Genomic DNA, 10,560 nt, shown 5'->3' with positions numbered 1-10,560 from the left:
CTGACAGATGAAGTATAACATTGTGCAAAGTGTTAGGTGGACTCAATATTGAGACATCTCATAACTTTTCCATAAATCCCTTTTCTTCCACTAACAAAACTGGACCTACCACTTCTATTCCTACATGGAAGCTGAAGTATGTTATGACTGTAGCTATATGACTATTTTTCTACTTTATGGCCCTATTTCTGCTAAATTATAGTCTTTATCAATTTAAATTAAAAAAAAAAACAAAAAAAAAACACCTATCTTTTTAGAACTCTGGAAAGACATTAAATTCACCAAATAAAAAAACTTCAATTTTGTTCTTCAAATATAATACAATTCTGATATATGATGTCAAGTTAAATTATTAGACAAGTGATCTCCATGTACCTAACATTAATGTTGTAAAGAGGTTTAACTAAACTTTCTTTAGTGAAGCAAGTTTCAATTATCCTAACAATGGTGAGTGACCTATTACTAATGTGTGAATCTAAAGTGTGTCACCTAGGAAATTATCAGTGAGTCAAAGAACAAAAATTTAGGTAGACAATTGTTAAATATAATGTTAATAGGTACGCTGGGCAATGAACTTGAACTTTTTATTTAACTTACATCTGTTTAGTTTTTTATTGAGTTAAGTATAAAGGCCCAGTTAATCAACTCATTAAATTGGTCAAGGCAGAACACTTGAACTACATAACAGGATTTAAAAAGCAGTTGGTCTTTTAGTAGTTCTCTGGTAATCACACACGCACACACACACACACACATACACAATTGGTAGAGTACTCTGGATATAGGATTTCCCCCCCATAATCTTATATAATATGCTGTTCACAATCTGCAGTATTTTGAAAACTATATAAATTGGACACGACCAAATTAGAGATGTCTGATAAACTCTTATAAAGTATTTGGGAACTTCAGCTCTAGTCCCCAAAAGATCAATTTTAAACTATAAAAAAGGAAAATTTATATAAAATCACAACAGATTTAACAGAAATCTTTGAAAAAAAATAAAATTGTAACGCAATTTTCTACTTTTGAAAATATGACCAAGAAAAAAAAAGTACAAGGAGTATGTCTGCATTTTTTAAAACTATTAACTGAGTGGATCTGGGGAAGAAAAAAAGCTATACAGTATTATTGCACTCCACGAATGTGCAGAATTCCAAAATGTGCCAGCACTGAAAAACTGCCTTGCATTGAGGTTTTCCAAGAGGTACAACGAGCCTGCCAAGAAAGCATCTGGTCTGTACTAACAGCTTGCTGTCTTCAGTACAGGCCTTCATAATGTCAGTCACGCTGCTCTTGCAAAAATCCCTTAATGTAAAAGAGTTTTCAGTGCTGATAGTTGGGGCTATGATCGATGGTGTGGGATTGAATCCATATGCACGTTGAGCTTCATTTCATTGTCAAGAATTTGAACCAGCTGTTGCATGGATGGAAGGTGACCAGATTCCAACTTAGACCACACAGGTACATCATTCAAAGTTATCTCAAATGCACCTGTTGACATACACTGGTTTTCAATCATGTTGCTCAAGAAGAATACCATCATACATGCATAGACCTTATTTTCTTGGCCCCACTGCCAGATGCTAGGAGCTTGCATGCCAAAGAAAGCAAAAGGATCCTTGCCAACAATTATTAAGCCTATTAATACTAGCTTGAAGACTGACAGGAAAGATGCTATGTGTCTATATATTGGTTGAGGGAGGTAATTCTCTCCTTCTATGCGGATGTCAGGGTACCGCTGGCTAATAACCCGCATGTACTCCTCAAACACCCGCCTGTAACCTCAGGAAACACAAATCTGGAACTTGAGCAGAGGCCCCGTGGCGTACTGCATCTTTAATCTCTTGCCAGGCACGCCGCCCAAGTTGGCCGAGGCATCGCTCCGGACCACGGCCGACGCCGCCACCAGCAGAAGTAGCAGAAGCCTCATCTTAAACGAGCCAGCCACTTCGACCGCCCTCACACTGAGACCGCAGGCAGCCCGAAGCCGAGCCGGTGCTGGGAACTGATCCCCACCGCGCAAACGCGATCCGCCAAGGTCGACGAGGGCTGAATATATAGAACATTTCTATGTCAGACTTTCTTACTTGTGAACTCAGGATGATGCTATCTTTCCTGCCTGCCTTTCTGGGCCCTTTTCAGTGGATCAGATGTAAAAACACTTTGAAGAGTGTAACTCTAATACAAGATGAAAGGGGCTGTATGCAATTTCCACCTGCCCTCTATGCTGAGACAAACCAGTGACATTGTGTGGGAGAAAAAGATTTAATTAAGATAATTATGACCTGTTCTATTTATGTAGCAGATAAATTAGAAGGAATCATTATTATAATTCTGTTAAGCATAGAGTCTCCACTTATAACTCTCAAGGTCCCAAGAAGGGGTGGGTTTTGAACATCTTGGTAAGTAGAAGTGAGTTTGGTTTCCATAGGGATGGAAAGGTTGGGGTCAGAGACAAGGACTTGCAATATTATTTTAAGCTCCTAAAATGTTAGCACCTACTTTGCATTCCTCTTCATGGTCCCTGCCCTGGGGGACCCCTTCACTTTGAGGAATGTGGAATTGTTTAAAAATGCATCCACTCAAGGGCTTCCCTGGTGGTCCAGTGGTAAAGAATCCACCTGCCAATGCAAGGGACACGGATTGGATCCCTGCTTTGGGAAGAACCCACATACCGCGGGACAACTAAGCCCGTGCGCTGTAACTATTCAGCCTGCGTGCCTAGAGCCTGTGCTCCGCAGCTGCGACTAGAGAAAGCTACACACAGCAGCGAAGACCCACCACAGCCAAAAACAAACCAAAAAATAAAATAAATCTTTTTAAAAATTGCAACCACTGTAGTGTGTGGAGCAGAAGGAAGCTCAGGGTGACCCTGCCCCTGGTTGATGGGAAAAGATGTCTGCCTAGAGTCAGTACTCTAATTTTGCAAAATTTATTGAGAAAGGAAAGAATGTTGAGAGATGGGGTAAAGGAATGGGAAAGACGGAGGGCAGAGAAGGATGGGTAATGACATGGAGAGGAAAGATAGGATATTAGAGCTTCTGGTCTGACAGGCAGAGAAAGATGTCATTAGCAGTTGCCTGGGGAAGACACTAAATTGAGTGCATTAGTGTGGTGGAGGATTTTTGCTGGCTGAGTCAGATCAAGAAGCCAGGGCATAGGCTGCTAGATCTTGTTGCAGAAAGACTGATTTCGACAGCATATAATTTGCATCCTGGTTCCGTGGGAGAAGAGGTTCATGGATGGGCACATGTTCTCACAGCCCTGAACCATGAACTGAAGTTTTCCACCTGAAAGAAGCAGAGACAGACTGTAAAGAGCACAGAGCTTTCATCATGGTCCCCAGAGTCCTTGCACAGGCATGACCAAGTCCTCCAACTTGCATATTCTTTCTCCCCTCCCCTTCCACCTGCTTCTTCTGGGCTGCTTCCCCATCAGTTGCCTATGCTCTCTAGTGAGGGACCAGACAAACCACAAGAGAAGTCAGGCAATGGGGTTCACAGGATAAAGTAACCAAGATCCCTTCCCTTATTTGAGGGATAAGGACTGAATACAGGCTTTCCAGGTTGCACTATGGTAAAGAACCCGCCTGCCAATGCAGGAGACACAGGAGATGCAAGTTCGATCCTTGGGTCAGGAAGATCCCCTGGAGTAGGAAATGGCAACTCACTCCAGTATTCTTGCCTGGAGAATCCCATGGACAGAGGAGCCAGGTGGGCTACATTCCCTGGGATCACAAAGTGCTGGACACCTCTGAGCAACCGAGCACAAGGACTGAGTGTAAGGGTGGAGGGGTGTGGGAATATACTCAGGCCTGGCAACTTGTGAACACAGACTAGTGGACAACTGTTGACTACTTAATTTATTTATTCAATACTTACTAAATGCCTACCATGGACTGGGCATTGTGCTAAGTGCTAGGAATATATAGCCATGAACAAGATAGACACATTCCTGAGCTTGCAGTCAATGTCCCATTGGCCCAAGGGGCAACTCACACATTAATAGGAAGAGACAATCTCCCTGTCTTCTTTTAAGACATCAGAGGCCTTTGGGGAAGGGCCTCTCCCTCAATAGCTGGAATTCTACTCTTGATTCTTGTAAGAATTGAGGTCCTCTTGAATCTCTAAGCTTCTAGGGAATCCCAGCTTGATCCCTCCTTCGGCCCCTGCCACCCTAACCACCCCCTCCCCCATCAGTACTCAAGCTGGCTGATGAGTTCTCTGTCAAAGACCAGCCCATGAAGTCCCCACATACCTTCAAAGATCTTCTTTATCATGCACTGCTGGGAATTCTGAGTGGAGCAGACTCCCTCTCCACGAAGACATTTCCCTTGGTCATTCATATAAGAGCATGTGTGGCAGCTTAACGATGGGCCTGAAAAATTTAAGATCAGCCTGATGAAATAACCCTGTGATCCAGTGTGTAGCCTTGACTCACACATCTGGGAAGGGATGATGGACAACAAGTAGAACCATTTTGTAGGTCTGAGAAAGCATCTTTTCTCTTCCATACCAGAGAAAATGACTTCATCCTTACTGCTTCATCTATGATATTCATTGCTGATGAATCCCACCTTTCTCCCTCCAGTACTGACTTTAATTCATAGCCCAGTGGCTTCCTGGACATTGATCATTAGATGTCCTTCTGCTGTGTCTAACTCAATAGGAGCGATGGAACTTTTCACATGACATTCATACTCCTCACGATATTCTCACTTATCCACAAGGCACAGACACTTGCGGTAAAATTTGACTGATTAATAAGCTGTGTTAAGGACTTCCTTGGTGATCCGGTGGTTAAGACTCCTCCTACCAATGCAGGGGGAGGGGAGGTTCAATCCCTGGTTGGGGAGCTAAGAACCCACATGCCTTAAGGCCAGAAGATCAAAACATAAAACAGAAGCAGTACTGTAAAATTCAATAAAGACTTTTTAAACGGTATGCATTAAAAGTAAATAACAAAGAAAAGAGAAATTGCTTTTTTTTTAAAAGACTATGTTGGAATGTTCTAATGTTGCAAACCTGGCAAAGTGTTTGTATCAATTCGCTCCATCAGGGCAGTTTGTCACAAAGGGCAGAGCCTCTCTGAAATGACTCAATATTGCCTATTTCCACTGCCAGTTTCCTAATTAAGGAAGCATAAAGTGGAAAGAATATGGGCTTTGGAGTCATACTTCAGTGGGAATCTTAGCTCTGCTTCTTTCTAGCCAGATGAGGTAAACCTCACTCTGTCTTCTGAAAATACTGGAATACTCTTCTAGAATACTGCTACTTACACAAATGGGGTGAACATAAAGTTTATGTCTAGTAATAACTTGAGACGACAACCTTCAATCTTGTTTTTCTTCCTGAATAAACCCTTGTAAGAGCCAAAGAGCTGCAGTTGTCCTGGGAACTTATTTCTGTATCTTGTAGACCAAAGTGTTGGCATGCTTGACTTTCCATTGATAAAAGAAACGGTCACATATTGAGGTCTAGAGAAGTCATTCTGGCTTATACATGAGTTAACTTGAATTTTTTGCTAACTACAATAACTTCTTTGTGGCCTATCAAACATACATTGTACATCTCTTTTATTAGTAAAGAAAAGGTCACATTGACCAGAAGTTAAAAAAAAGTTCACGTTAAAAATAAAGATTAAATACCCTTCTTTCTGGGACACCGATTCAAGTCCTCCACTGATGATTAAACTCCCTTTCCAGGTGGGGAGCCCAAACTGTACATGCTGTATGTGTATGAACTGGTCTGTTATGGTTTTTTAAAACCGTGAAGAAATATAACCCTGACTTGTTCAATATGCCTTGTCTGGACGAGATATAAAACTGTGCCGAAAACTGCTTCTCCAGGGCCGTTTCTCAGACTAATCTGCGGAGCCAGCTAGTCCTCAGTTTGGCTCAAATAAAACTTTTCTATTATTAATGATTGTTTATTATTTCCACTGACATCATGTTCAGACAAAAAAAGCCCAGAGCTACCTGTCTGGTGCTAGCCATGTTGTTGGAGGATTTGCAAAGATTTTAACATAGTTTGTGAACAGGCCGATTTAGCCTGAAGCTCACCAAGGTTGTCTTCCATGAGCCCCTTCTTCCAGTGGAGCTGTGGGCATTCATTTTCCTAATTTCTTATGTGGAATGAAGTTGCAGGGACAGCTGGCAGTTTGTATTTTGTTTTTCTTAAAGAGGGCCCTCTGAACTGTTTAGCCTTCAAAAGCCCCACAACACCTAAATTCTGCCTCTGGGGATTATTGCAAAGAAATGTAAAGAGATTATTTGAGAGAGTTGTTTGTTCTGTCTGAACTGTTCTTTCTTCTGATGCCTTAAAACTGGCTTTCTTGATGTGTCACCTACTTCCCCCCGAAAGTCAAGGAAGGGCACCCATGCAAATACGACTCACCTGAGAATGTGCTTGAAGGTGGGAGCTCTGAGGGCTGTTCCCCTGATGATTCAGCTGAGACCTGTTCGGCTGAGATCGGTTCAACTGCAGACTGTTCTCCTGCAGGTTTATCACTTGCAACCTGTTCGTTTGTGGGCTGTTCACCTATGGCCTGTTCACCGACAGACTGTTCGCCTAGAGGCCGCTCACCTATAGGTTGTTCCACAGAAAGTTGTTCACCGGAAGTGTGCTCATTCAGAGTGTGCTCACCTGCAGCAGCCTCCCCTGGAGCATGCTCAACCGCAGTAGCGTGATCAACTGAAGCGGGCGCACTTGCATGTTCAACTGCCAAGGGCTCACCGGAAGCGTGTTGGGCTGCGGCGGTCTCACTTGAGCCACGCTCACTCAAAGTGTTGTCGATTGAAGAAGTCTCATATAAAGCCTCATCCAAAGGGTTTGCAAGTGAAAAGTAGTCACTTGAGAGTTGCTGAACTGATGCTTGATGATCCATAGAGCCAAGAAACTCATCAGATTGAGCTGATGCTCCTGGGGTGGAGAAGTAATAGAAGAGAGTTGGTGAGGGTGAGAGAGGATGTCCCGGTAAGGCGTCCTTTCCTATGAAGCAAGGCTCATGTTGTGGGAACGCTGGGTTTCTGGGGGTCTGGTCAAGCACCTGAAGATACTGCAGAGGCTGGAGGCAGTCAACCGATTGCTCAAGGGACCATGAAGGCCAGGGGTGTTAAGGAACCGCAGAGGCTACCTTAGTGATTGAAGGGAAGAATTTTAAGATCCGCAATATTTGTGTGGATCTGTGTACCCTGAGTGGGCATGGGGCACCAAAAGCGCCTGTGCCTCCCTGACAAAGCCAGCATCAGGAAATCAACGTCCCATCGTTCATGTAACCAGAATTCCACCGCTCGCCTCCCTCCAGTTCCCCTGTGGGTGAAAGGTCGGAATGGAGATACAACAGAGAGAGACTCTGCAGTGTTTCAGCAACTGAGTAATTCTACCTGAAACCGAGGGTGGAAGATTTTAAACTCCAAACAAAATGAATTTGAAACTAGAGATGACAGATACATAATGAGGCCATGAAAATTACCAGAAGGGATTAAGACCTTTATTTGGCAAGTTCATGTTTTTTCCCACACCCAATCCCCTATCCATGTGGTTGGGAACCGAAAACCAAGTTGCCATGAATTATTAAGACAAAAATATTATATACTTCTATATCTCTGCATTGAGATTCCTTTTGATGTACCATTTACTCCTACTTCATGGAGTTGTCATGAGTTTTCAATAAGATAAATTGTGAAGTGCCTAGTCCATTGCTGAAGTGCTTAATTAACTTTAATTTTCCCTCCTCCTGACCTTGCATTTGGAATTCCAAAACTCTTAGCTGGTCATTCTCTTCTGACGTGTCTCTCCTACATTTAATCCAGTTTATCAATGACCGTCAGACAAATACTCCTTAAGTATAGCTTTTATTTTATTAAGTGTAGCATCATGCAGACAATTTGATTATTACCCTTTTTTAAATTATTATTACTCTTTGAGTAACTGATTTAGGCTGAATAACCTAGAAGAGGGTGGGGAATAGACTTTAATGATGAGTATGTTATTAATCCTATCAAAAAGCTGAGAGGAATATAATATAGTCAGTATCATCCTGATTATGATCCTGTAAGAATGTGTGTGTGTGTGTGTGTGTGTGTGTGTATCTTGAGTGATTTGAAGTCCTTATAACCAATGACTTTTAAAAGACTAGCATTAGACTATGTTGATAAAGGAAAGATAAGATAGACTAAAGCTTTTGCATAAGTGCTCAGTTGTGTACACTCTTTGCAACCCTGTGCATCTGCCAGGCTCCTCTGCCCATGGGATTTTTCCAGGCAGGAATACTGGAGTGGGTTGCCATTTCCTCTTCCAGGGGATCTTCCTGACCTAGGGATAGAACCTGCATCTCCTGTGTTGGTAGGTGAGGATTCTTTACCACTGTGCCACCTGGGAAATCCGACTAAGGCTTTTAGGAGTTTTTAATTTTAAAAAGTTGTTACAGAAATACTACCTGCTTGACTGATTCTTCAAAAGTGAACAGAAGTTTTAACAAAGAGATTTTTGATACAAAAAAAAGAGGCTTGAAAAAGCACACTCCTTTCTTAGTCATTCTTATCATTTATGACTCACTGCCTCACCAAGTGGCTGGCACATACTACCATCTGGTATGTAGCTTGTTTCTGAGTCAATTTTTGAAAACTGAAGAGGGCAAAAGACAAAATCTCAGAGAACCAACATTACAGAAAACACTCTCATTTAATGCAGAGCTCGAAACTCATGGCCTCTGGCTTCTGCAGAAGGAAGAAGGGAATAGAGCTCACCCTGAATGGGGATCCTGAGAGAGGAGAAACAGATGACTGAACAGATAGACCAGAACCCAGAAGAGGAGGCTTCTAGGATCTCTGGCCCCTGGATGACTTTCAGGCATACCTCACTCCCTTCTCCTGTGTTTTTCCTTCTACTTTAAGTACACAAGGATCCCACACACTCAGTTCACTGGGGCAAACCTTCCCAGACTTCCAGAACCCTAGACCTGTCTTCTCATTTCACAGAGCATCAGGTACAATGTCGAGTGGCTGAAAGTATTAGGAATGAGCTGTGCCAAGCTAGTCTGTGATGGTGAAGCCATTAACTAGGGGGAATCAACCGATTCAACAACTCTCAGAGTTGAACTTGTTCAGCCACTCCTGCTTCAGATTGGTCTGGGTAACTAAGATACTGGTCTTCATTCTTCAAGGGCCTTAAACAGGCCTCTTCCATGTCCACCTGGAACCAAGAGAGAGAACTCACCTCTGGTAGATCCAAGGAAACACAGACTCACTAGTAGAAGGAAATTCTTCATCTGGATTTTGGGCAAGAGGGGACCCTGGTGTGGGGCACCCAAGAGCAGTGAAGAAAACCTGTGAGCGGAGGCTTCCAGTGCCGAGCCACAGAGTCTGCGAATTCTAGAACCTCAGAAACAATCCATGATTCCTCACAATGGGTTGTGCTGATCAGGTGCCTGATCCGGCATGTTGACGCTCTGGCAACCCCCAGCAAACCAGATTGTGGGGCTGATATGCCCTGTGCCTGGTACTTTACTGTGGCCCTCTGCCTTTTCTTTAAAAAATCAAGTTGCCAAAATAACATATATACTCTCTGTAATAAATTTTAAAAGCCATCTACTCTCTTTTTAAAGTGTTCATGACAGTGAGGTGTGATTAGCTGGTTATTTTTTTATTTGGTTCTCTATATGAGCCCTTTTATTTGGGTTGGGGGCCTCAGAAGGCCGATCTCTATTGAGCTGATCACCTTGAAGGCTGGTTGGGTTTGGCTTCAGATTGTGTTCAGCCAGTGGAAGACTGGAGAAGGGAACACAGATACAGATTGAGACTGAAGTATTTATTCCTCCTATTACCTTCCTACCACAGTTCTGACGCTGGCTGGGTCTTGACAGTTTCTGTTGACTGTCTCTCCTCATGGCTCCAGTTCTCCACCAGGCTATGGGAGCATGGCTTCCTTCCCCTCCCCGCTGAGGCCTAAGAAGGATGATAATTTCTTACTGTTGCTAAACCTGGATGCCCCAACTTTATTTTTGTTTTTTCCTTAACCCTGCTCACTTCTGTCAATCATCTTTTCATAAAGGTCCATATCAATCATGGTTTCGGCAGGAAACAGATGGCAAACTCAGATGGGTGACAGGAGAATGTACCTGATATGGACATGGAAAAGGGATTTACAGCCTCGAGCTGACTGCTGAAAAGATGGGTGCAGCGAAGCATCTACCTGGTATTACGCTGGAACTTTTGGAAGACGGGGCCTCCCAGGTGGTGCTAGTGGTAAAGAAGCCACCTGTCGATGCAGGAGATGTAAGAGACGTGGGTTCGATCCCTGGGTTGGGAAGATCCTCTGGAGGAGGGCATAGTAACCCACTCCAGTATTCTTGCCTGGAGAATCCCATGGACAGAGGAGCCTGGAGGGCTACAGACATGACTGGTGGCAGAGGTCTCCTAGCCCCCATCTCCTCCTCTTCCTTGCTCACCTCTCTTGGACCCTTCATTACATATACCACAGAATGCTGGATCTAGAATAGACATATTTGTCACTCATAATTATTGAATGCTCTTCTCCCCCATTAGGCTTTAAGCTC

The 10,560-nt window shown here is 43.2% G+C and overlaps 2 protein-coding genes across 2 annotated transcripts; both read right to left on the bottom strand.

The window, feature by feature from the left end:
• Window positions 1-581: 581 nt before the first annotated feature.
• On the bottom strand, window positions 582-2,049 carry LOC129652530 (thioredoxin reductase-like selenoprotein T). The gene has a single exon (XM_055581233.1). The coding sequence runs from the start codon at window positions 1,931-1,933 to the stop codon at window positions 1,346-1,348; it is 588 nt and encodes a 195-aa protein (XP_055437208.1). The 5' UTR covers window positions 1,934-2,049; the 3' UTR covers window positions 582-1,345.
• A 138-nt stretch (window positions 2,050-2,187) lies between these two features.
• Window positions 2,188-9,273, bottom strand: ACRV1 (acrosomal vesicle protein 1). Its single transcript, XM_055581234.1, has 4 exons — window positions 9,222-9,273; window positions 6,399-6,923; window positions 4,261-4,380; window positions 2,188-3,293 (listed from the first exon to the last, which is right to left on the bottom strand). The coding sequence occupies exons 1-4, from the start codon at window positions 9,271-9,273 to the stop codon at window positions 3,169-3,171; spliced, it is 822 nt and encodes a 273-aa protein (XP_055437209.1). The 3' UTR covers window positions 2,188-3,168.
• Window positions 9,274-10,560: the final 1,287 nt, after the last annotated feature.

This window comes from Bubalus kerabau, chromosome 5, assembly GCF_029407905.1.
Source record: "Bubalus kerabau isolate K-KA32 ecotype Philippines breed swamp buffalo chromosome 5, PCC_UOA_SB_1v2, whole genome shotgun sequence".
In the NCBI taxonomy this organism is placed as follows: Eukaryota; Metazoa; Chordata; class Mammalia; order Artiodactyla; family Bovidae; genus Bubalus; species Bubalus kerabau.
The sequence above is the reverse complement of the archived record's forward strand: the minus strand, read 5'-3'. Positions and strand labels throughout refer to the sequence as shown.